The 24,891-nt window shown below is 51.6% G+C and overlaps 8 protein-coding genes across 8 annotated transcripts; 5 read left to right on the top strand and 3 right to left on the bottom strand.

The window, feature by feature from the left end:
- Positions 1 to 384: 384 nt before the first annotated feature.
- On the bottom strand, positions 385 to 1,068 carry VFPPC_04613 (cytochrome b, succinate dehydrogenase small subunit, CybS; the record flags this gene model as incomplete). Its single annotated transcript, XM_018283942.1, has 3 exons — positions 385 to 737; positions 847 to 864; positions 924 to 1,068. The coding sequence occupies 3 exons, from the start codon at positions 1,066 to 1,068 to the stop codon at positions 385 to 387; spliced, it is 516 nt and encodes a 171-aa protein (XP_018145230.1).
- Positions 1,069 to 1,517: 449 nt separating this feature from the next.
- VFPPC_13672 (tyrosyl-tRNA synthetase) lies at positions 1,518 to 3,458 on the top strand (the record flags this gene model as incomplete). Its single annotated transcript, XM_018291446.1, has 2 exons — positions 1,518 to 1,768; positions 1,826 to 3,458. 2 exons carry the CDS (start codon positions 1,518 to 1,520, stop codon positions 3,456 to 3,458), a joined length of 1,884 nt encoding a protein of 627 aa, XP_018145229.1.
- Positions 3,459 to 3,613: 155 nt separating this feature from the next.
- VFPPC_04612 (tumor suppressor candidate 4) lies at positions 3,614 to 4,991 on the bottom strand (the record flags this gene model as incomplete). Its single annotated transcript, XM_018283941.1, has 3 exons — positions 3,614 to 4,368; positions 4,436 to 4,888; positions 4,949 to 4,991. 3 exons carry the CDS (start codon positions 4,989 to 4,991, stop codon positions 3,614 to 3,616), a joined length of 1,251 nt encoding a protein of 416 aa, XP_018145228.1.
- A 2,037-nt stretch (positions 4,992 to 7,028) lies between these two features.
- On the top strand, positions 7,029 to 8,453 carry VFPPC_13671 (deubiquitination-protection protein dph1; the record flags this gene model as incomplete). The annotated part of the gene is made up of 2 exons (XM_018291445.1): positions 7,029 to 7,460; positions 7,536 to 8,453. The coding sequence occupies 2 exons, from the start codon at positions 7,029 to 7,031 to the stop codon at positions 8,451 to 8,453; spliced, it is 1,350 nt and encodes a 449-aa protein (XP_018145227.1).
- Positions 8,454 to 9,660: 1,207 nt separating this feature from the next.
- On the bottom strand, positions 9,661 to 12,563 carry VFPPC_04610 (TRP-like ion channel; the record flags this gene model as incomplete). The annotated part of the gene is made up of 2 exons (XM_018283940.1): positions 9,661 to 12,179; positions 12,263 to 12,563. 2 exons carry the CDS (start codon positions 12,561 to 12,563, stop codon positions 9,661 to 9,663), a joined length of 2,820 nt encoding a protein of 939 aa, XP_018145226.1.
- Positions 12,564 to 13,611: 1,048 nt separating this feature from the next.
- On the top strand, positions 13,612 to 14,879 carry VFPPC_15821 (hypothetical protein; the record flags this gene model as incomplete). The annotated part of the gene is made up of 2 exons (XM_018293574.1): positions 13,612 to 14,169; positions 14,271 to 14,879. The coding sequence occupies 2 exons, from the start codon at positions 13,612 to 13,614 to the stop codon at positions 14,877 to 14,879; spliced, it is 1,167 nt and encodes a 388-aa protein (XP_018145225.1).
- Positions 14,880 to 17,039: 2,160 nt separating this feature from the next.
- On the top strand, positions 17,040 to 19,083 carry VFPPC_04607 (sulfate adenylyltransferase; the record flags this gene model as incomplete). Its single annotated transcript, XM_018283939.1, has 5 exons — positions 17,040 to 17,208; positions 17,327 to 17,354; positions 17,424 to 17,606; positions 17,672 to 17,820; positions 17,888 to 19,083. 5 exons carry the CDS (start codon positions 17,040 to 17,042, stop codon positions 19,081 to 19,083), a joined length of 1,725 nt encoding a protein of 574 aa, XP_018145224.1.
- A 2,124-nt stretch (positions 19,084 to 21,207) lies between these two features.
- VFPPC_13670 (5-methylcytosine G/T mismatch-specific DNA glycosylase) lies at positions 21,208 to 23,850 on the top strand (the record flags this gene model as incomplete). The annotated part of the gene is made up of 1 exon (XM_018291444.1): positions 21,208 to 23,850. One exon carries the CDS (start codon positions 21,208 to 21,210, stop codon positions 23,848 to 23,850), a length of 2,643 nt encoding a protein of 880 aa, XP_018145223.1.
- Positions 23,851 to 24,891: the final 1,041 nt, after the last annotated feature.

The following is a 24,891-nucleotide window of genomic DNA, read 5'->3' as shown; positions in this document are numbered from 1 at the left end:
GGCCGAGCTGAAATTGTCTCTGTGACGAGACTTGGCCGTGGCATTGGCGTTTGATGGCGGCTTTGAGCGATTTGGTGGACTCCTTTAACCGTTGAGCTGTGTGTATCGCTCTCTGATTCCGCATGTTATCCAGTGTATCACAAGCCACGATAATCCCCACGAGGCCAACACAGCAACTCATTGAAATCCAAAGCATAAACAAAGGGAATAGATTCCGTTTCCTGTTAACGAACAAACATCTATACACGTGCGTGGGCTCTCAAATCCGTCCCTAGCGCACATTCCCAAACAGAGCCACCCAATTTTCTACCCTCACTCATCTGTACACACTTCCCCCACCCTCTTCCATTGACGCGAAAAAACACTGGTCAATATTTCCTACATCTATGCCTTCCAAACCCGCTTGATAGCCTCGGTAACACCAACGTCATTCGTCTCGAACTCGTACAGACCAATACCGACGGTTATCGTGGCAGCATTCAGTCCCCACCAGAACAGCTTGCGCAGACCGGGGTATCGCTTCTTGGGGATGTAGTCGATGATGACGGACTGGAATCCAATGTGGGAGTGGATGAGGACGGCAGAGCAGAGGATCGCGTCCATGGTGGGGTTGAGGGAGCCGGAGGCGAAGGGAGCGATGGTTAAGGGGACGAGACCAGCGGCGAGGAGACGCTCGAATGTCCAGTGGTAGGAGCCGTGGGCGGCGGATGGAGTGGGAATAGGAGCAGGGTCGTTGACTAGATGCTGTTAGTTAAATACTCGACGACCGATATATTTGATGTAATTTTGCATGTCGCGGATATATGGGTTGGATCTTCAGGGACATGTATCGGTGTATATTTGTACCTCCACCTTCAATTCGCTCTATAAAATAGTTAGTAATCAATTATAGTCATATCCAAGATGATAAAAGGGTCACGCACGAGGTCCAGGCGGCAAGATGGCAGACTTCTTGCTTGAGCTATGGAAAGCAGCCGCTCTCATCGCAATGGCGCTTCTGGCCGCGACACCCGAGCGAGCAGCCAGCGCAGACTGCCGCAGCAGCGAGGGACGCACAATCGAGGCCATTGTCGTGGTATGCAGGGCGGGAGTGGTGTTGACGACAATTCGCGGAGTAGGGAATCTCACAGCGACGAGTTGCAGTCGAACGAAGAGCAAGAAGCCTTTTGGCTCCTTGTGGTTGGGCCTTGTTTGGGGACTGGATTGCCGAGGAACTCGAATTACCAGCTCGCTGATTGGCTGGGAGGCTTCCGACTGTCCTCATACAGCCGAATTGGCGGGGCGCAATAATGTGTTTCCGCTGGTGGAGCTGATTGGACCTGCAGGTGGACGGCATGTGAATTTTTCTAGGGGAGCTTCAAGTGCTGGGGTTTAATGAGTTGTGATATTGGCATACTTTTGCTGGGAACGGCACGCCAATTCTCTTTTTGACGAGCGGACGGGACTTTTTGGGCACGCGGCTGTTCGTTGCTACGTGCCAGGGCATCGGGGAGTCTTTTGGCATTGTAGCTTTCGCAATGGCTCCGCGACTGCAAGCTTCAAGATGCTTGGGCAGGTCTGGTCCACGTGGTGCATCACGATGCGCAGCTCAATTGGCGTGGTCTGCTTGCGAGCTGCAGCAGATTAGGGGCATTGCGACCTCGTACCTGAATAAGGTTGCCGAAGGCGAAGCGCGGTGGGAGAAGAGAGCACAGCAGATTCAAAATGGGGAGCTGCCGCATGTGTGGGATGTGCTGGATGAAAGAGGGTATATCAAGGACGTTGCTGGGTATGAGACCGTTTCTCGATAGTGGTCGAAGGATCAGCTTGCTGACATGAAACACAGCACACCCGACAAGATCAAAGAAGTCATGCGCATCAAGCGAATAGGCGCCTACGTCGGAGTAGACCCAACAGCTGACTCCCTACACATCGGCCACCTGCTCCCGTTCATGCCTCTCTTTTGGCTCTGGTTCCACGGATACCCGGCCGTGACGCTCCTCGGCGGCGCTACCGCTCGAATCGGCGACCCTACCGGCCGATTACAAAGTCGCGACCACCTGAGCAACTCAGAAATCTCAAAAAACGTCACCAAGATCCACTTCCAACTGTCCAGACTATGGCGAAACGTCGTCACACTACGAGAAAAGTACGGCTACGACAAGGACTGGGCCGCAAAACGGCACCTCCTCAACAACAACATGTGGCTGCAGGGCCTGACCGTGTACGATTTCACGAAGCGACTCGCGAGACATGCCCGAATCGGCCCCATGCTCTCCCGTGACACTGTGAAGCGCAAGATGACGGAAGGCGATGGCATGTCTCTCGGGGAGTTCATGTATCCGCTATTCCAGGGCTGGGACTTTTGGCACATGTACAACAAGCTTGGTATCCAGATGCAGATCGGTGGCTCGGACCAGTACGGAAATATCGTGGCGGGTATCGATGCGCTCAAGATTATTCGTGAAAGTGAAGAGGCGCCGCATGCGAAGATGCCTACGGACTGGCAGCACGAACCGATGGGCTTCACGGTCCCGCTGTTGCTGGACTCTGCGGGCGTCAAGTTTGGCAAGAGCGCGGGGAATGCTGTGTGGTTGGATGAGTTCAAGACGTCTGCGTTTGATCTCTACGGATACTTTATGCGTCGAACAGACGACGAGGTTGAGAAGCTGTTGAAGTTGTTTACGTTTATGCCCATGAGCAAAGTCCAGGAGACGATGACACAACACCGTGCTGACCCTTCGAAACGAGTTGCCCAACATACACTTGCCTTTGAGGTGCTGTCCTTGGTGCATGGCTCTCAGAAGGCACTTCAGGAGGCGCAGCAGCACAAGTTCCGGTTCGGCGGTGAGCTGCCGCACATTATTAAAGAGCCGACCGAGGACAGTGGGATTATCACGCAGAACAACGCGCCCCGAAGCGATATCCAGCTGCCGCAGTCGGTGATGAAGTTATCGCCAGCGAAGATCTTATTCGCAACCGGACTAGCTAGCAGCAACAGCGACGCCCAACGTCTGGTCTCTCAACAAGGCGCTTACGTCGCCGCTCAGCCCGGCCAGACTCGTGGCCTTGTGCCCGGGAACTTGTCCTGGACGCCGATAAAGATGTGGTTCCCGGAAGAAACAAGCCGGTACCTCATCGACGAGAAGATCCTCATCCTCCGCAAGGGGAAGCACAATGTGCGCATTGTGGAAATCGTGTCCGATGAGGAATGGGCGGCCAGTGGAAAGATATACCCTGGTCAGGCGTACACGGGCGTGGTGCGCCGCATGACGGAGCAGTTGGAGAAGGAGGCCGAGGCGGCTGGCCAGAAGTTGACGCCGAATCAGCTGAAGAAACTTCTTAAGGAAAGGGCCAGCGAGCAGCAGGCGCTCAAGGTTGCTAACAATCCGGACATTGAGCTACCGAGCAAGCAGGAGATACGGCAGAGGAAGAACTATGCCCAGGATCGGCGAGGGCGTCAAGACAAGTCCAGGTGAATGAATATCGGAGCACCAGAGCAAAAACCCGTGTTCAACTTGGCCGCGGATGCATCCGCTGTAGATTATGTTTTACATTTGTACCATTAGCCTGTAATATATGTCGGATACCATAGATCCCACCACAATGAACAAGTCAGATTTCGTTCACTCATCTACCTGTACAACACTGTGAGATCGCCCTTTGGGACCGGCAAAACCTTCAACTTATCCATAATTTCATCATTCGTCAGATTCTGCTCCGTGATAATCTGGTCAAAGTGATGGCTCCCATCCGTATACTTTTGCAAGGAATCACCCCCGGGTACAGGCCGACTCTCACCCGACGCCAACGCAGCAAGATACTGCTTCGAGAGGACATACTTGTGCACACGGTACAAACACCCCTTTATAACGCCAAACTGCACAAACCGCCGAACATCAACGTAATTCAACACGTCAAAGCCAGAGTCCTGGCTCGTCATGATCCACTCCTTGACACTCTTGCTCGGGGCAAACGACGACATGAGCTTGATGAGGTGGTAGTTGCTGACTCTGCCGCGGCCGTGGGAGACGTAGCCGGCGCACTCGTCCACAATGCCGTCGACGTTGCGGATGAAGTCGTGGATGGCGGGCCGGGCGGCGTAGCACGAGCTGAAGAAGAAGATGTCGATGAGGAGGATGGTGTCGTAGTAGAGGAGGTGGCGGAGGGCGGTTTTGGCGAGGTCGAGCGAGACGGAGGCGGCGTGGGCGATGCGGCGCACGTCTGAGACGCCGTCTATTTTGGCGATTACCTTTTGGAGTGTGAGATCCCATGTTGGGTCGACGATTTCCGAAAACTTGACTTTGGCGACGGGGACGTGCCAGCCTTTGACGGTGGGGGGTGTGCGGTGGTGAGGGAAAAGCTTCATGTTGATGGTGTTGGCTTCGTCTGGTTGAACATTAGATATGGGCGAGATTGGAGAAGGGAATCGGGTCAGGTGTAGGAGTTGACGTACCCACGGGAATCATGCACTCGCCATAATTGTTCAAATCCTCCTTGACAATCTCCAACAAACTCTCAATGGGCCGCCTCGCCTCATGGTCCTTGAGCCCGTCGCCCTCGCCCAAGCTCAGATACTCATTCTGCTTCTCCATCTCGGCAAAGGTGGCAGCGAGGTACCTCACCACGCCTTCGTAGGGAGTCTGGTCGACGTCGGCCTCGATGAGGATGCCAAAGTTGAAGATGAACTCATTGCGGAGGTATTTGGCGTGGGCAATGACGACGGGATAGCCGAGGACGGTGTACTTGCCGTCGGGAGAGTTGATAGTGACGTAGCGGTTGCAGAAGGCCTGGCGGGGGATGATGTATTCCTGGAGGACGTCGAAGTCGATGAGAGGCTGGCGGGTGTTGAGGGTTGTTTCGGAGGGGGTGATGCATCCAGGGGGTGATTGAGCGACTATTTTGGGACCTATGAAGTTTGTGAGTGGGATTGCTATGGGACTGAGTGGGTGTAGTGTGGAGGGTGTACCTTCTTGGGGGAAGAATCTTGCGTAAAAGATGCCTTGGATCATGGTGGTGATGATTGAGCAAGGGAGTGAGATGAGGTGAGAAGATGAGGGTGAGAGGAGGTATCAATTGAGCTGGAGGAGGCAGGATGAGGTGTACTCATACTGCGGGAGAGGGATTCACTTCATGAGAACATGGTTTGTAGGACAACGGGTTGGTTTACGTTGGTAGGAATAGCTGTTGATTGTGGTGGTTTATGATGGTGGTGTCTTGTTGAGCACATGCATGGTGTAACTAGATGCAAGCTACATACATGGATTTGTGGCCGGTGGGTCGGAGAATTGGCAGCAGCGGCAACTGACTGGATCCAAGTCTGGTCTGGTCTGGTCTGGTGCATATGTGTGGCTGATACCACTGAGCAGACCAGAACAGACCAGCACTGAGACCCAAAACACTAGTACTTGGTGCCTGTAGGCAGCACTAGAGGTACCTAGGTATGTAAGCCAGCTTCTACCACTGGTTCAGCCCACATGCACCAGTCGCAGTGCATCTCGGCGTCGGAATATTCTCCTGCGCATTTCGTGGTTCACAGAGCGGACATGGAACATCATCATCAGCATTACGTATTTGATAGAAATGACGCTCATATGCTGTATTTCCAGAGGCAAAAAGTACTGGCCCCTACGGTAGCGCACCATACACGCAATATTCCACGCTGCAATACTGGCTGGTGAGGTCTGGTGCTACCTGACCATACTCCGTACAGGTCAAGGTATTTGAACAAGTTGAGTGAAAGGTATTGCATATTGATTGTGTGCTGAGGCATCTTGAGCTGTGTTATTGTATGCATGTACCTGGATACGGGCAAATTCTTTTTACCACAGAGTCACAGACTGTGCAGCTCCGTTGAGTTGATTCTCATTCATATGCACTGCTGGAAACTTTTGTTATAAGTTCAAGTCAGTAATGACTTGGAGCTCACTCAAGCACTTCAATGTTGCCTTTCTCTCCTTTCATGTTGCTGCCTTTGTTTCGCAAATTCTCCGGCTGCCATCATGAAACAAACAAGTCCACTACACATGCTCTAAAGAACTTGACCTTTGTTCCATCAATTCATGTTCCCATTTGATCCCTTCTTGTGCCGACTGTACCTGCTGCATGCCGGCCGCACAACACCACTTACTTAGGCACTGTACTTGAGTAGACACTTCTTATCCTCTTTATTGTTTGACTAGACTCAAGTACCTAGTCGGACCGGGCGCGGAACCGGCCACATTGTTAGGCCGTTTACTTGTCTTTCTTTGCCTCATTGTATGCTCCTCTAAAGTTGACTTGTCTTTGGTCTGGTCTGGTCTGCGTCACCCCCAGGCAAAAAGCTGGCGCCTCCAGAGTCAAGGTTCAATCAAGCTAGACCCACGTCACTTGGACTGGAGCTCTCGAACGCCGTGGGCCTTGATCGAACTTCAAAGACCATTTCAGAGTCTTGGCGACAGAGTCCGACCGACGATTCATGAGCTTCGGTCGACCATCCACCAAGCAGCACCAAGCAGCACCAAGCAGCACAGGTCATAAGAAGTGGTCAACAGGTCAACAGGTCGAGCATTTCGGTCATCGGCCCACTGCAGGCAAACCCCAGGCCCAAATACTCCGTACATTGGATTTGATTTGATTCGATCCATTCGATCCATTTGGTCCATCCCGGTCATCTGCAGTCACCAAACACTCACTTTGCACTTGCCGCAGCATTGATTGATTGACCACTTATTACTCCGTGAGCACCGGAGCTGCCTTTCTCTTTCCTTCCTCTCCCACACAAACCAAACTCTAGAAACTCAACTCTACCTACGCTCCCGTGGACGCCCTCTTATTTCCCCTATTCTCACCTCTCTCTTCTCCCAACGCATCCACGGCGCATCTTTGAGTATTCCTAATCTTCCCTCCACTACTCTGCGAAATCCGTCTGGTCGCTTGTCGCTTGTCGCTCGTCGCACTTTCTCACCCCGCCAAACCCGGCTCCCTCCCCGCACAGTCGCAAACCAAACAACTTGACCACCACCCGCACGACTCTACACTTCTTCGATCCTCATAACCACACCGTCGCCATGGCCGATAATGCCGAGTCGAGTGGTGATAAGCAAGTCACCTTCAAGGTGAAGACGTCTTCGGATAGCAACCACACCATCACAATGGCCGAGGCAGCCACCGTGCTTGAACTCAAGACCAAGCTCTCCGGCGACGACTACGAGAAAATCCCCGTCGAGAGACAACGGCTGATCTACTCTGGCCGCGTTATGAAGAACGATGATACCCTTGGATCCTACAACATCAAGCCTAACAACACCATTCACATGGTCAAGAGTGCCGCAAGCAACCCTACCCAACAGCCCGCAACTGGCCCTACACCGAGAGCCGTCCCCGAGAACATCTCAGCGGGAACGAACCCCAACGATCCCCTAGCTGGATTGACCGGCGCCCGGTATGCCGGCCACCAAATTAATCTACCAGGAATGGACATGTTTGGACCAGACGGTGGTGTATGTCCTCTCCCCAACCCGCCATCTCACCACCACTGTTTGTTTGTGCCAATGGACGCTAACCGCCATGTTTAGATGGGCCCTCCCATGGACGAAGAGCGAATTCAACGTATGATGTCGGATCCAAATGTTCAGCAGTCCATGAACGAAGCCCTGAATAACCCCGACTTCGTAAACATGCTCATTGACTCGAACCCAATGCTCCGCAACTTGCCCAACGCCAGGGAAATCATCACATCGCCGTTTATGAGACAGATGATGAGCAACCCGCAAATGATGAGCCAAGCCATGCGTATGCAACGAAATATGCGTGGAGGAGACTCGTCTTTCCCTGCTCCTGGCGCGACCGATACAACGCCAGATGCTGCCTCCGGAGGCAACGCTTCCGCCGGTCAGACTAACAACAACCAAAACCCCTTCATGAATCCCTTCATGATGCCTGGCATGATGGGCGGAGCAGGTGGCGCTGGCGGCAACAACCCAATGAACTTTGCCCAGATGATGCAAACCTTGAACGGCATGGGCATGAGCCCCTTCGGACAGCCTCCAGCGAACAACCCTTCAACCACTGGAACCACTGGAACCACTGGAAACACTCAAGGAACGGCGACGGAAGGATCAGAATCCCGAGAAGGTCAGGGTCAAGGTCAAGGAGCCACAGCAAACACTGAAGGAGCCGGCGCTACACAGGGCAACCAAGGCCAAAATGCGGCTAACCCCTTTGCCGCATTGTTTCCGCAGGGAGGAAATGCAGCACCACCTCCTTTTGGGATGAACCCTGAGATGATGCAGCAAATGATGCAGATGCTTGGAGGCGCAGGCGCCCCAGCGTCACCTCCGGACAACCGACCCCCAGAGGAGCGATATGCCGAGCAGCTGCGTCAGCTCAACGACATGGGCTTCTTCGACTTTGACCGAAATGTTGCGGCTCTGCGAAGGAGCGGAGGCAGTGTACAGGGAGCAATTGAGCACCTTTTGAATGCCACAGATTAACGAGTATAGCATGAGTTACAGAATGCCGGGTTGGTTGTGGTGTGCTAATCATGAAACGCGGACGGGCATGTGCATCGTGGTCTGGACAATGGAGAGGGTAGGCGAGACGAACGGGAGTATTAGCGTGTAAGATGTTTATTCTACTCCGAGGATGACGTGGTGTATTCGCAGTATTGAACGGGAGATACCTTAGCATGACAATACAATGCGACGATGCAGCGAATGAGACACAGCCTGATTGTAACAGCCAGAACGGGATTCAATGTACATGTGAATGCCATCTGATACCCGTATTTCTGGGCGTATAGAGTCTGTGGAAACAGTATTCACCCATCTCTTAAGCATATACTACTATATCTTAACATATTATAGCACATACTGCAATATGTGATGCCTTCCGAGGGTTTAAATACCTTTGATACCCCACTACAAGCGTATTCACGGACAATTCGGCCAACAACTGGCCACCAAGCTATTTCGGTCAACCCATGTGTGCAACTCCGAAGCCAAGGCGGACGGCACTTCAGGAGTAAAGTAGAACTTCGGTCGACCTTGACATACATCAAATAAAATGACCGCTAGGTCGCTTTGACCGGCAACCGGGAACGCTCTCCCGATGCAGAGAGTTAGTTCAGGGAAAATTCCGCTGACAATACAGAACCATCTAAAACCATCGCGTCGAGGGCATCACGAGTCGGACGAGCCCAACCCTCGTTGGCGGCTGCATACACGGCTTGAACTTGGGCATTTGATATCAACATTCGCCACGTCGTCTTTGTCGACAATTTGCAGTAATGTTTCTTTCATGAGCATCAGCTCGACTAATCTATATCTAACACATACGTTTGACTCAAAATTCCCCAAACCTCGCCAAGCAGCTCGTAAGGCAGTAATGAATACGTATAAAGCCACATTTGAAGAGGTATGTAGCTCAGAATCAGTAATCCATGAGCAATTGAAGCAGAATGCCGTGCCATGCTGGAAAATCAGTCGTAAACGCCAGGTCCCATAAGCGGAGTATTTCATATATAACTCAGCCGTTCATATGCTTAATTGCAATGAGCAAATCCCAAAAAAATCTCCCCCGCCCAGTACTTCGTAAATGCGTTTGTCAGTTCTAAGTCGCAAATTGCGTCAATGTCATAAAACATGCGGTGCTGGAAATTATAATCGCTTTCGTTTCCCCGTAAAATCACACCAGCATAACCTATGCTGCTTCATTCGCTCTGGCTTCCTCAACCTTTGGTTTATCCTTCTGTTCTGTTAACTCAGTCTCTGCTTCAGGTGTTGAAGCATCAAGTTCTTTGTTGCTCGTCTCTGCCGTTCCGGATTCAGAAATCGGGCTGACTTCAGTGTTTTCCGTTGACGAAGGATCCAACTGCTGAGTTGACGGTTCTTCCACAATCTCTTGTTGCGGCGTCATTGGCCTGCGGACAGGTGTAATGGTGCCAGGAGCGTCTACAACAAAGCCAGACAACCTCAGGGAGCTGCTTCGCGAGTGGCCTACCCGTTGTTGGTCTCCCCGGTTCATTTCAGAATCCCAAAGTGGAATGTCCTTGGAGCTCCATGAAGCCCGATGGACACGAGTAGTCCTTGGAAGGCTACTGACTGAGAGCCTCGAGCTGGCGCTGTTTGCTCGACTTCGCCTTCCACCACTACTGCTACTAGCCCCAGCACCAGTGACCGAAATGTGTGGTGGCTCCAAATCTGGAAATTTGTCGACGCTCTCGTCTTCAATTTTTGGTGCTCGTCGCACTTCTCGAACTTCAAACATAGCCTCCTGCGGTTCCGTTCTCGCTTTCTCCTTCTCCTTCTTCTTCGACTGCCTGGTTCGGGGTGGAAAGTCATCCGCGCAAGCCCTTGCATGTTCAAAAAAGTTGATGCGCATCTGGTCCAGAGTCTGGGGGAAGTGTTCTCGGTTTCTGGACAGAGACATCCACGAAGAAAACACACCTAGGATGATTAAGACCAACACTGCCACAGCGACAAAGCCCTGGACAACGACGATTATGATGCCAAGAACTGTGGCAACAATTCGATTGATAGCAAACGCAGGTAGGAAGGCGATTGAGATGCCGGTGGTTACAATCTTGGAGATTGACAACATCCAAATAGCGACTGCTGTGTTTCGGTTGCTTTCGAATGGGTTGAGCTTGATGATTATGAAAAGAGCAATGAGCTCGAATATGAACAGTCCGTAAACCTGTGCCAGAGGGGACCGTGCTGCTCCTCCGATAAAGCATGCTCGAATAAACTGATAGCCAAGGTAAACTGCAAAGAACCACCATCTTGAGCGTCGGTACCGCGCTGATAACCAACCAAACCTCTTCACAAATCCCTCATCCATGTGAACAGTATCTCTGTCAGGGTCATCGTCAACGTACTTGACCTTGATGAAAGGAATGGTGCCGAAGAGATACGGCGTCTGACTGGATTCCTCTTCACCTATGTTGCTCTGCCTCGTCGTAGCGATAAAGGGGATTTTTCCAAAAACGTTGCCTCGCTCGAAACGTAGACTGTCTGGCCCAGTCTCGTACTTGCCGTGGCGAAGTCGGAAATAACAGGCATAGGTTGCAATGCCCCCGACGCCTACGAAGAAGATTAAGAAGATGATTACCGCAACCGCCGTCGGGCCTGCTGTACTTCGCAAGGAAAACTGATACATTGCCAGGGTCATTACGGTGAAGAAGGCGATAAAGAGTGTCCGAAAGAGTGCCGAAGCAGTATATCCCCAGACATGTGAACGGAAGTAGTCGAAGCCGTCGGATTTTAGCCACTTCAGCTTAACCAAGGCGTCCAATATTAGCTTGGCTGTTACCACGAAAAACGCTACGGCTGCCAAAACAACCAGCAACCAGATTATACAAATGGTGAAGGCCTCGGCTGGTGGCACATTGACCACAGACAAGGTTCCACCAAATCCGGGCCAGGTCCCGGGCATTGGCATGCCAGGCGTCCTCGGGTGGCCAGCCCAGGTGTAGTCGTAGGGATCGCTGGCATTGTATGCCGCTCGTCGGGTAAAGGAGTTTAATGAGCTATCGCCATCGCGGTGCAATGGAGAGCCATCGAAAATGGACCGGCCATAGATCTGCTGCGACAGCCCACCGCCATTATTGATTTGGACTGAGCCAGCACCACCCACCTGGCTAATGTTGAGACTGTTGCCTGTAAACGAACTCACGGAGCGAACAATTTGGTCATCCGCAAACATCCCCGCCGTCCATGCAAAATTACTCCACCATGCGGGAAGAACGCTGGGCCAGTTGACAGAAAGGGCACCAGAAAAGAATATGGACTGAAACGTCTCGAAGATGACAAGGACGGAGAACGAATGCGCATAATGGACACGCATATGAGGAATGCTCAAGCCATAGATGGTAGTAGCAAAGGATGCCAGGACGGCAATAAAAACCATGACCCCGAGAAAGGACGACACGGCTTCCGGCTGGGAGAAGGTGTTGCCGTTAGTCATGACGGCTTGGAAGCATCCAATTTGTGTTTGTGTCGAGTTGGCGAATATCTGCAGTCGGGCCAGGCCCTCAAGATCTGGAATTCCCAAAGCGATTGACGGAATGCCAGATACGTCGTGGGGAGCAAGCGGGATAGCTGCAAATGCCGTGATGGGCACAGAATTGTTTAGTGGGCACATGCTATGGATGTTGGCCTTGCAAGGGTCGTACGTCATATTAAATCTATTCTCCCCGTAGGCTTCGACCGAAATGTGAACTACACCATGAAAGGGCATGTTAGCATTGGGAAAATAGCAAAGTTCTAGGGCTTAATAGGAACACAGGGTTGGTTGGCCATACGAATCAGGTCTTCTTTATGGATGTTGGTGGTCCCGTCTAAATGAAACAGAACCGTGAGATTGTCTGCGTAGTACGCAGCATCAAATTTGGTGACATTGAACAAGCTTTTCCCGCCCAGACAATCGTCAAAGTCGCCGGTATACAAGGCCGGATATCGACTGACATCAAGCTCACGGTTCACGCCGTCGAGTCCTAGTCCCTTGATGTAGACGGTTTCCTTCGCTTGGGTAGTGGTGAAGTAGCATGAGAAGAAGATGGCCAGGAGCAGCAGAGCCGCGATCGGGGGTCGAATTCGCCGCATCGTGTCATAAATGATAAATGAAGAGATTGAGAAAGGGTGGCTCGATTTAGGACGGCCGGGAAACGGATCTGCTAGGACCCAATGATCATCCCGATCTGTTGCAGTGGAAGTGACTGGAAGCTCCCTCGATGTGGTTTCAGCGGAATGTGCGTGACGAATTCACGATTAGGCTCGAGAAAACCGCCGGCGGACAAGACAAGACATGGGCCAAGGACAAAGGTGAAGATGGCACAAAATTGAAGCCAAATGTCTCGGGTGCCGAAAGTTGTCGAAGGGTCGTGTCTCAAGCCTCGAGAGGCAGGCGCCACTTTTTGGTGTTGCAAGTTCAATTTGGTGTCTTGGAAGCTTTCAATGTTTCGAATGGCATTGCCGAATCCAACAGGATAATGCAGCTCTCAATTGCTCGCCACGTCGCCTCGTCGGCCTCAAATGGCCCATCAGCCTGTGATACCAAGAGAATTTGCGAGCTCTAAGAGCAAAAGCAACAGTCGAGGGTTTGGGTTGTTTGTCATGAGTCGGGACAATGGAGCTGGGACCAAGGATGTGGCCGTGAGAGATCAAACATTGGATGGCAATCTTGGCCAGAGCTCGTATTTCTGAGCATCCTGATCCCGGCCTCTTTGCTCCCCAACCCAGTGCCAGCAAACAGCGCCAAGGATCCCTGACAACCATCATGTTGCACCACGACGTAATCCAGAGATGTGTCTGGTCTACTCTGTACTACAGTCTGTGGTCCAATGTATTTGAACATATCCAAGTATACACTAACACAGCTCAATATGTCAATATGCCTCAGCACACAACGAGATATGCGATACCTTTCCCTGTTGAAATACTTCTGACCCCCCCCCCCCCCCCCCCCCCCCCACCACTGTAGGTAGTCTGATCGAGTCAAGTGTACCGGGTTTGCCGTTACACATTCAATGTTGGAAGGCAAAGGCAAGCAACGGCGCTAATGGCCTTCAATGTTGGCCGGCCTGGACTGAATGGTCACTGGTGTTCTGCTAACAGCCAACTTATTATCCAGACCGACCACCTTTGATCACACATGCCTGGCACCTTGGCACACCAGATACAACACGCGCACTGCACAAGCACGCCATCAACTCGACCGACCAACTGGCCATCCTCCCATACCGGATATCACTCCCCTCAAAGAATGCTGCAAGCAATGCTGTTGCTCTCCCACCCAGCAAACGGGTCGCCTTTGTTCCGCCACCGAGCATGCATTTGGCCCACAGATTACAATCAACGAGCGCCTCACCACCTTGAACCGGAGCGCTTCAATGATACCACAGTCTCCACTGCCGAGTCAAAACACTCTTGTTGGTTTCAATTTCAACTTGCTGCCAAGCCAGGCAATCTTGCCTTGGGGTTTATGGGTCGCTTTCCCCAAGTTAGCCGCATGAGAGCCACTGCCCTATCTTTCACACCGGACTCTCAACCTTTGACTGCTCTTGCTTTGACTGACTCCATCCGGGCGGTAGCGCAAGCTTTTGTTCCGTTTTGCCTCATGAAGAATCAAGACTCAAAACGGGGTGTCCTCGGGTTGCGCTTTGGTCCCAAGTACCAGACATGCTACACTAATGCAAAATGGTGGAAACGTGCTACCTGATGTCCTGACATTGGTGGAATCGCTTGCCTGTGTTCAGCCCATGTCGACATCCCAGCCAGTTTATCTCGGGCACCAAGATTGCCGGAACTTAGCGAGCTGAGCCAGCCTTTTATGGGTCTGGTGTTGTCTTTGAGCACCAGCTTCCATTGGCATGTCACCCCGACAGCACTCCAACCAGCCGGGCCTTGCCAACACAAGGAACCTACCTTGCTGTGGCACTCTTCAAGAACACTTCTCGAAATAATATTGAATCCAATGAAGGAATCCGCCAAGCCACCAGGACGGATCCCTCGGTGATCAGCCTAGCGCCCAATCGACACTTGAGCGTTCATGGCAAGAGCACAACAAACAGTCGATGTTCAGTCTTGGTCAAAATGTGCCACCGCAGCGGTGTATACACTAAGTTACTATATCAAATAGTTATAAATTGCGTTGTATGCGGCCCAATCCTGCACTGCAAGGATCGCCATTCCCACAATGATGCTCAGCTACAGTCTGTAGCTAACCCTGTTTGCCTACAGCTACGTACATATTCGCTGACATCTTGCTGTATATCCTGCATACTATGCGATGTTGGGTTGTTTTGGTCCGTTCAAATTTTTGGCTCTAGAATGCCAGCAGATGTTGCGTCAAAGAGTCCAACCTCCTACATACCCACGAAGACAGGTTGGGCTATTGGGCTGTTTGGATTCGGTATCTGATGCGTTTTATGCAGTCGTAATAAGACACAGTGCACGACTGGATCCGAACTACATGAAGACAATTCAAATGGAGTCTACAGTGCCAGCTCATTTCATCATCTTTCTTATCGACAAACTTATTCGGTAGACATCTCGGAACGGATTCAGGGTAGCACTATCAAATCACGGCATACACGGCATATGTTCGAATGTGTGATTACCGACTGTATGTGTCTCAGTTTGAACAAGATGGAGCTAGCTAACATATCAATGGCTCCAGTCTGCGGCATATGTCATATAAAGTTGGGAGTCGATTGAGCTGCAGAGCGAAGGGAAGCGGGAGGTCTAGTTCCCAAAGAAGGACGCAAAGTCAAGTTGCTACCTCCGATATTCCACCCGTGGGCGAGCCTTAGCCGTGATATAAGGACACACTGTTGACTGCTGTCAGGAAGCGAGCCGGTTGTGCTGGGAGAAGGGTCACAACTATGATTGAGCTATTTCGTCCCACGGACAACACGACATCGTCTGAATGCGAAGGTCCCCAGGTATATGGTACATGGCGGTGGCGTGCCAAGGCGAAAGATGCGATGAACACGGCTGTTCGAAGGGGTACATGGTTCTCTGCCTGAATTTCAGCGGCATCCCGTCCATGGAGAGGTTGTTGAAATGTCCATGTGTCCACCATAAATGCAACATTTGTGGTGCCGATGGACCGAAAGGACAGCCTGTTGCCGTACCATCATGCCGTCTAGGGAACCCATCTTGACACTCCCGACGGGCTCTCGAACAAAGAAGAAAACATATGTATGTATATTATATTAACCCAGCTACGTTCGGTCGTTCCGCGGCAAGAGCTGTCAGTTTTGTGATATTTGGATCTCCGAGGGGAGCATGCAGACATGGACCGTGTGGCCGACGGCCCGGCCATCGGCACATCGCGCCCAGTTTAAGAGCGAGTGTGTGCCCTCCACCTGATAGGAAAGCTGACCAGCCAAAGGAGCCAGACAAGACTCAACGTAGCAATGGATATTTGTAACAATTTACAGAGTCATTTATGGCTGCCCACGGGCAAAAGGCGTCGTTTGTGTCGGCCGGATGCATGACGGGAGTCGGTCGGTCGACCGTGGATGAAGACCCCAGAAGTAAGGTGTGACCAAGCTTTACCTGATTCAGAAGCCGGACACTGGCAAGACTGGATTGCAGGTGCGAGGCTACTCCTTCCTTGCGAACAATCATGAAACCCCAGATGGCAAAACAATTGTTGATTTTTTGTTTTCAAAACCCATAGACAAACGTTACACTATGGGCTTTACGAGAGTCGGTCTTCTGAAGCACAGCTGCTCGTTCTTGGCTAACAACTCCCGAATGGCACACTTCTGCCCAACAATTATGACATGCTTGGCAGGCTTTCAGCACATGCAAAGGACAAGTTGCGTGGGTGAGCACGTCATCGCCAGGCACTCGCCCCAAAAAAAAAAATCCCATCCCACCTTTTTCTGGGCTCTGCGGCTACCAGTGGAGCAGACCAGCACAGAGTCTGTTCCAGGTACAGTCGAGAGACTGCCATGAACCAGCTTGACGAGGACCATGTCACTGAAGATGGCGTACAGCGCGGTATCTCCCGGTCACCAAGACTTCAACAGGATGGATTCGGAGGCGCATTTCCTGGCAGCTGAGCATCGTCAACACTGCGACTGCTCACAACATGATGAAAATGCAACGGCATTTTAGACATGCATGGACCCTTGATCACAAAAAGTCGATCTGACATATTGAACTTGACCACGAAGTCAGAAACTGGCGTGGCGTCACATTTAGACACTTATAAATCAAGGCCCCTCTTCTCGATGAAGACGCATTCTGAATTTCTGGTCTCTCATTCGATAGCCCCAGACACCAAATCGCTCGTCTTTAACCATTTTCACCATTTTCACCTTTGAACCTGGCCCTTAGCTCTCCATCCCCCACCATTGCGTGATCGACTGTGTGGGCCCTCGACGGACAACGGCTCCGGCTGCGGCTTGAATCATAACTTCGGGCTCCTCGCTCGTCTGGCAGATCTTGCGACTGTCCGAAATTTTGTTCTTTTAATCCCTCCATCCTCTTGTCAAACTCTGCTGCTACGTGTCAATTGGAGCATTTTCTTTTCCTGCATTTTTGTGCGTACAGTAATAACAAACAATGGCAAACTCTCCTCACGGCGGCGTCCTCAAGGACTTGTTTGCTCGCGATCTGCCCCGCCAGGCTGAGCTTCGCGATGAGGCAGAGAAATACCCCGCCATCGTCTTGACAGATCGTCATTTGTGCGATCTTGAATTGATTCTTAATGGTGGCTTCTCTCCATTGGAAGGTAGGCTTTTTGAAATTGCTGGCCAACTCATGACTTGCTAGCAATTGGTCTTGAACATAGGTTGCGACAGGTTGCGCCTGAGTGGACATTTGTACTGACCTTGGTGGCTCAACTCTAGGGTTCATGACCGAGAAGGACTACAATGGGTGAGTTGACTACTTGGTAGCTTTGTTTTACCGTGGAGGGGACAATTGAACTAACAACCTGGCGTATAGAGTGGTCGCGAATAACCGTCTGGCCGATGGTGCTCTTTTCAGCATGCCCATTACTCTAGATGTGGACCAGAAGCAGATCGACGAACTTGGTATCAAGGCTGGCGCGAAGCTGACGTTGCGCGATTCCCGAGACGATCGCAACCTGGCTATTCTGACTGTCGACGATGTTTACCGGCCAGACAAGTAAGTCCAGCTAATTGGAGCATGCGCATTGCCTTACCAACCGTACTGATGCAGAAGCATTTTAGGGTCAAGGAAGCCAAGGAGGTTTTCGGCAGCGATGACGACACCCACCCTGGTGTCAAGCACCTCTTCAGTGCTGCCAAAGAATTCTACGTTGGAGGCAAGCTCGAGGCCGTTGCTCGTCTGGAGCACTACGATTTCCTCGACCTTCGATGTAAGTCATGGAGAACATCACTGGTTGCTTTCTGTGCCATCGCAATGAAGCTGACTTATGGAACAAGTTACTCCCGCTGAGCTCCGATCTCATTTCAACAAGCTAGGCTGGCAAAAGGTCGTCGCTTTCCAGACCCGAAACCCTATGCACCGTGCCCACCGTGAGTTGACGGTTCGCGCTGCCCGCTCTCAGCAGGCTAATGTCCTGATCCACCCCGTCGTGGGCATGACGAAGCCTGGTGATATCGACCATTTCACCCGTGTCCGAGTATACAAGGCCCTGCTGCCCAGATATCCCAATGGCATGGCTGCTTTGGCTCTTCTTCCCTTGGCTATGCGTATGGGTGGACCTCGTGAGGCGTTGTGGCATGCTGTCATCCGAAAGAACCATGGTGCTACCCACTTCATTGTCGGCCGAGACCACGCCGGTCCTGGCAAAAACAAGCAAGGCAAGGACCACTATGGTCCTTACGATGCCCAGAAGTTGGTGCAACAGTACCAAGAAGAGCTTGGCATCAAGATGGTCGAGTTCCAGGAGATGATCTACATCCCTGACAAGGACGAGTACATGCCTGCCAACGAGATCCCGGAGGGTACCCGAACCATGAACATCTCCGGAACTGAGCTGCGAAACAGACTCAAGACGGGCAAGGAGATTCCCGAGTGGTTTTCTTACCCTGAGGTTGTCAAGGTTCTCCGAGAGCAGAACCCATTGCCGCGCGAGAAGGGCTTCACAGTCTTCCTGACTGGCTACCAGAACAGTGGCAAGGACCAGGTTGCTCGTGCCCTGCAAACGACTCTGAACCAGGGCGGCGGCCGACCAGTCTCCATGTTGCTTGGTGAGACGGTCCGATCTGAGCTTTCCCGAGAGCTGGGTTTTAGTCGTCAGGACCGTGACTTGAACATCTCTCGTATCGCTTTTGTCGCATCTGAGCTGACCAAGGCTGGTGCTGCCGTCATTGCCGCCCCTATTGCTCCCTTTGACCAGGCCCGTACTCAGGCCCGTGAGCTCATTGAGAAGTCTGGCCCCTTTTTCTTGGTTCATGTGGCCACTCCTCTTGAGTACTGCGAGAAGACTGATCGCCGTGGTATCTACAAGCGTGCTCGTGCTGGTGAGATTAAGGGATTCACCGGCGTTGACGACCCTTATGAGGTCCCTTCTAAGCCTGATCTGACCGTGAACCTGGAGAACCAGAACGTTCGTTCCATTGTTCACGAAATCATTTTGCTGCTGGAAAGCCGTGGCTTGCTGGACCGAGTATAAGGCTCCCCATATGGTGGACTTGAGAGGAGAGGCTTGAAAAATGACGATGCTTTACACGCTTCACATGACGTGGGTTGCAAACAGAGGAATTTGACTGGGATTGGCGTTCAATGTTTGGAAATATATGTGGGTTACAGAATTGAATCTGTGGACGTTGCAACGGAGGAGCATGCAGCACGGTGCTGGAAAGCCATGTTGGGCATCTGAGCGCAACTAGATACTTGCAGATAGAATTTTGGGTTAAAAATAGAGCCAAGACGAATGAAACCTGCTGGAGGAGGTGAAGAGAGATCAATTGATGTGATGGGCTGCAGTGTGGTGCCACAGATTTGCGGCTCGGCGCTTAGAACCCTGCAGTGATTTGTGGTGAAATGGCATTTTGGGGGTCAACCAAGTCCAGCAATTGGATGCTCGTGCTAGAAGTAACTCACCGTCACGCTGTTTAAATTTAGACACAGTGTGCTTAAAGAAGCGTTGAAAATAATGGCAATGTTTCAAGCTTTTGTTCGATCATGGCAGGCAATTTGTTGTGTGGTGCGACTGAGATGGCTGCAGGTTCTTGGTGTCGAGTTTGATGTGTGAGGGGGTGGCCAAGTACCGCCTAGATACTGGTGACAAGGCTAGCTCCAACTGAACCTACGAGGTGCGTTCCTGCTTGTCATAAGTGCGTTGCGTTATATCGAATACATTGGCTGTGTTGCTTGTGATGAGATGCCGAAACTGGTGGAAGCGTTCACGCCACGACTGGTTCAAGATGTATGATGACATGGCACGGGATGACGGGTCTGGTTCGACTTCACAACCTGAGTGGGTGCGATGGGCGACAGCTCCTCCGAGACAACAGTCCAGCTATGTCGGCTGAAACTGAAAAAAAAGAAGGATGTATCAGGTAAAAGCTTGTGGTTTGGCGGAAAGTATTCTGTTGTATGCTTGGCAGGCACTGGAGTCAATATTGAACGCGGGGCAGAAGTATCGCATTGGGCCACAAAGAGGTTCAATGATAACTGGTGAATGATGAGGTGATGAATTCCAGGCGGTGACATGGAGAGACGAAATGTCTGGTTTCAATGTTGGGCTTCCACAGTGCAGCCCAATCAGGGCTAGAACTGGCATGGAGGAGCACTGAGGGGGTAAGTGGCTCCACAGCGGGTTTTGGCTCTGGAGTCGGACTTGGCTTCAACCAGACATTTGAATGATCCAGATGTCCCAGTGACAGACAGGCTGCTGGTTTCACTGCATGCATGTGCCCAGTTGCCAGTGCCAGTGCCAGTGCCAGGCGGCAGCGGGTGCTGGACGCCACTCCCATCTCTCGATCCATTTTTCCATGTTTGCTCTCGAAGCTTTGTCCCACTTGACATCGTCTCTTGACTGATTGTCAGAGATGAGCCAAAGAGAATAGTTCGACTCGACAAGAGACGGCCTGGCCCTAAGAAGCTGCTCCATACTGTATCGGCTCTACCCTTACTTGATTACTTTACCAAGCCCCTGGCCTCACCTTTCGCCTTGTCCACCGGACCCAACCCGCATAAGACCCGACCAGAGTCTCATCGCACTGGCCGAGTTCTAGCTCCAGCTCTAGCGCCTGAGGCGCCGCCTGTGCAACCAGATTGTCAGAGGAGACTGGAGACATCTGGGCCAGACAATCAAGAGACTCGACACCTCAGACAGGCATTGAGCTTCCACATCATTCACCACGCCACACAAGCAGAAGCACGATTCCTGGAGCCGTTTATCGTCTCCCCTCCACCAAACTCACATAACCGTTTCCAAACCGCCTATTCCCCAGTCCTTTCGTTGCCTTGGCCACTTTACATTCATCACTTGTCCAGCCTTTCCTTGATTTTGCGTCTCTCATTTTCTACAGCTTTACCTCCGCCCCGCTGTCAAAGCTCGAAGCACACCGCAACCGCACCCAGCCTCGCATTATCAGTTGAAGTCATCGGTGCCTGAACTTGACGACATCCACCCGACCAGATTGACATTTCGCCATAACCTGCCCTCCTTCTTTGGTACCTGGTTACCGCATACTTAGAACTAGCTCGACAAATAACTCGGGTCCTGCGCGCTGGAACATTCGTTTCGTCACCGCAGCCGCTTGGCAACTTTCTGACCCGATGATCTAATATGCCTTCCAAGGATCGTGACGCTGACGTCGATTCCGTCGCCGACGAGGTGCCTCGCGAAAAGACCCGACGCTCCAAGTCTGAACGGAGCAAGTCAGATCGAGATAAGGATAAGGACCGCGAGCGTCGCCATCGATCTTCCAAGTCATCGACCTCCCGTAGCAAGCTTGGCGTTGAAGGTAGTGAGGCCTCCACCCGGCGTCATCGCAAGCGTGATAAAGACAAGGACCGTGATAGGGATGAGGACAAGGACCGAGAGAGAGATAGGGATGAACCACAACGGGACAAGAATGCTTCCGTGAGCGACATCACCAGCGATACTCTCAGGCTGTCTGTGAATACGCCACGCATTGCCATGCCCTACCCGAACTTCAGCAAGGCCCACAGCAAAGAGGCTGTCATGAGCCGAGAAGACTTGGGTGGTGAACGCAGGCAATCGAATCCCCTGACACCGGAACCTACAGATTTCGGAGAGGAAGAACGCAGATCGAAGTCTGCTGAGCTACCCAGGACATCGTCAACCTCGAAAAAAGGCTCTAGACCGCCTACCCCACCTGAGACTGATGTCTCTGCCGACAAGAGAAGACGCGGGGACGATGCCAGGGGATCCGACAGCGGCCGCCCCAAATCTACCCTCTCCGGCCTTTCAAGGTCTGCCTCTCACAAAGATGATCGGTCCAAAGTCAGCAGGAAATCTGGTTCGTCTAGCCAAGCAACATATGTCAAATCACGCGAGCACAAATCACATGAAAAGCTCCGCTCCTCAGGGTCTGTTCGATCCACCTCGTCACGACACTCCATGAAAAGATCAGACTCGACCAGAAGCAGTTCAAAGAGGACTGAATCTCGGGACGACGGATCTTCGCCGTCGAGTGTTCAAGATTCTTCTCCTCGAACACCCACACAGACGGCAAGGTTTCCATCTCACTTGTATGATGCAGGCAAGGGTCGATCTTCCCCTGATTTTGGAGAACATGAATCGAATTTCGCATCCAAGACAGCGACTCCAGCTTCCATGGCTGGAGCACCACCTCCTCCGCCTCCTCCTCCGCCACCACCACCAGCTGTCGATATTCACGACATACCGCGAGTCGACTATCTGCTACAAAACGGTGGTCTTTCTTACCCGGTTCCTCGAAACTTCCTTTCGGTTCTACCTCTTCAAAATGGATCTCGCATCACAAATCCCCCCTTGACCGGCGCAGACACCTTATTCACACCGTTCTTTAATCTACTTGATCAGTACTCCAATGTTTTGACGAAGCAAGGCTCGATCGCGGTTGCCACAGGGCATCGATCTGTAGCCCGGCGGCTGTTGGACAGGCTGGAAAATGTCTTCTCACGGGACCTACCCCCCCATGGCTGCGTATGCGTTATGTGTGACCAGTCTCACGAAATACATAAAGGCTTGACATGGGGAGATGTTTTGGAATGGGTGAGCGGACGCATTGAGCTTCCCGCTTGGCCGCCATTTGATCTTGCTGAGATTGGAGCCAAGGCCGCCGAAATATCCGCAGAGATTCCGCCCCGACCTGCATCCCCTGTGAAGATGGATCCGGATATCGCGGAAGAATTCAGAGAACATTACCTGCGTCAGTCAAAGAAGGTTAGATCGGCCGTCGACAAGTGGTTGAACAAGACTGGTGAAACTCCAGTGCCGCCCCCGCAAGATGTTGACGACGAAACACTCACCTTTGCCATTTTGACGAATTTGGATGCCGACGATCGGCCATTCTTCAATGCACTGGTGTCTGGATCGCGAGAACTAAAATCGGCAACAAGAGCTCCTACACCAGTCCACCGACCGCGGAACGACTTCATCATCAAATCAGGCTTATCACTGCAGAGGCTTTATCGCCTTCAGCAGGTTCCTCGAGATGCCGAAACCGCCAGTTACCTCGTCAGGAATCCTCATACCCACGACTTGCTCGTCACTATATCAAACATTAATAACTCGGAGTGGGAGATTCTGACATCTGGCCGGTTCGATGGATTCTTATGGTCCGGAGCAGATGTGGATGATGTGCTCCCTGGGTTTGAATCTCGTGGTGAAACGCCCGTGAGTGGCATGTTTGGCCCCCGATCATCCATGAGCCCACTACCCCGAGGTTCATCAGCCATGGGATCAAGGAATACAACACCGTTCTCACCTTACTCTCGAGGCGCCACACCTGCCTCCTTTGTAAGTCTGGCTTCATCTGGTGCCCAAGGAGGTAACAGAGCGCCCGTTTCAAATGACGAGGAAATGGAAATGGCAGCTATCGCTGAGATTGAACGGGAGATATATGCAGGTATGGAAAGCCTAGAAGATGCGTTTGAGAAACTGCACCAAAGAGCAGAGATGGTACGGACAGCGTTGCGGCAGCGCGGAGCCGGCCTCATGCAAAACTTGCAGAGTCGCCGTCGCATCGATGTTTTGCCTACCCCTGGTTCAGGCAACTCTCAGCATTCCGGATACGAACGACCGGCTTGGGCAGCAGGAAGCGATGTCGAAGGCGGTAGCGACGATGACTGGGCATTGGATGACATTGACATTATGCCTGATGATTCGGCCAGCAACATTAGCAGCTCAAGGCATCGACGACCCAAGCGACGCACCGAGCGTCGCACACCTGCGCCTATTGAAGAAGACGATGAAGAATAATGATGCCACGTTGTGCTATCGGGTCGAGACGCCTCAAGTTTAATTTTTCGAAATTTTTACAGCATTGGTACATAAAGAAAGGAATAACGAACATGGCAAATAGCATGACTCGAAATTTGCTGGGAACATGAATTGACGTTGGAGGAATACAAAGCATAAAGACGAAGCACTGGAAAGATTTAAATGTTTACTCTTGTCGGATACCAAGTTTTTTGTTTGAGAACATACCAGGCGGGAAATGATGAATGACGTGTTGTCGGATCAAGATGGATGGTAGCTATTTTATTTTTTTGACAGACAGGCATGGGAAGTACACAGGTTGCTGCGTTGCCAGATGGCAAGGAATCAGGATTGAGAAGACAGACTGCGGGGTTTATCCTTCAAAGGATGCATGGTTTGGCGTTGACAGCATAATGATGAATCTTTTTAATTTATTGGTAGTTCACTCTGTGGAAGAACGTAGAATTTGGCCCATGTTGAACGGACAACTAATGGTCGAGTCGCTATATCTGAGTGAAGTGATAGAGCGAAAACATGGACTAGGGCTGGTAACAGACGGGACTGTATTATTCTATTCTGTCCCCCTTTCCTATTCTTGATGCCCGAACTTTGGTACCGTTACGTACATGCGTCTGATACGAATCCAAAAAGGGCGTGTAAGTCCAAAATCGTGTGAATACTGACCTAAATACAGCAGGTGTAAAAAAATATGTTGGAAAAGTTTGATTCGCCAAGGTGATTTCACGCTCAGCAAATGACCAGAATGAAATCTGTTTGATGATGAGCGCCCAGAATAACTAGCTTGATTTCAACTTTTCGAGGCTTCTACTTGGTGACTTCTATTTTAATAGATTCTTCGATCAGGTACATGGTAGTGGTGGAAGCCAGCCTATTTGTTCTTTATGGCTGATGATGAGGGTTGGGATCGTTTGGTCGCCGTGGTGTTCTGACTCGACCTTGATCAGATGGTGTGCCATACTGACTGAGACTAGAACAGCCTTGTATTTGCCGACTTATCCTATTAGCACCGCGGTATTAGGC

The sequence above is a fragment of the Pochonia chlamydosporia genome, chromosome 3 (genome assembly GCF_001653235.2).
Source record: "Pochonia chlamydosporia 170 chromosome 3, whole genome shotgun sequence".
NCBI lineage: Eukaryota > Fungi > Ascomycota > Sordariomycetes > Hypocreales > Clavicipitaceae > Pochonia > Pochonia chlamydosporia.
The sequence above is the reverse complement of the archived record's forward strand: the minus strand, read 5'-3'. Positions and strand labels throughout refer to the sequence as shown.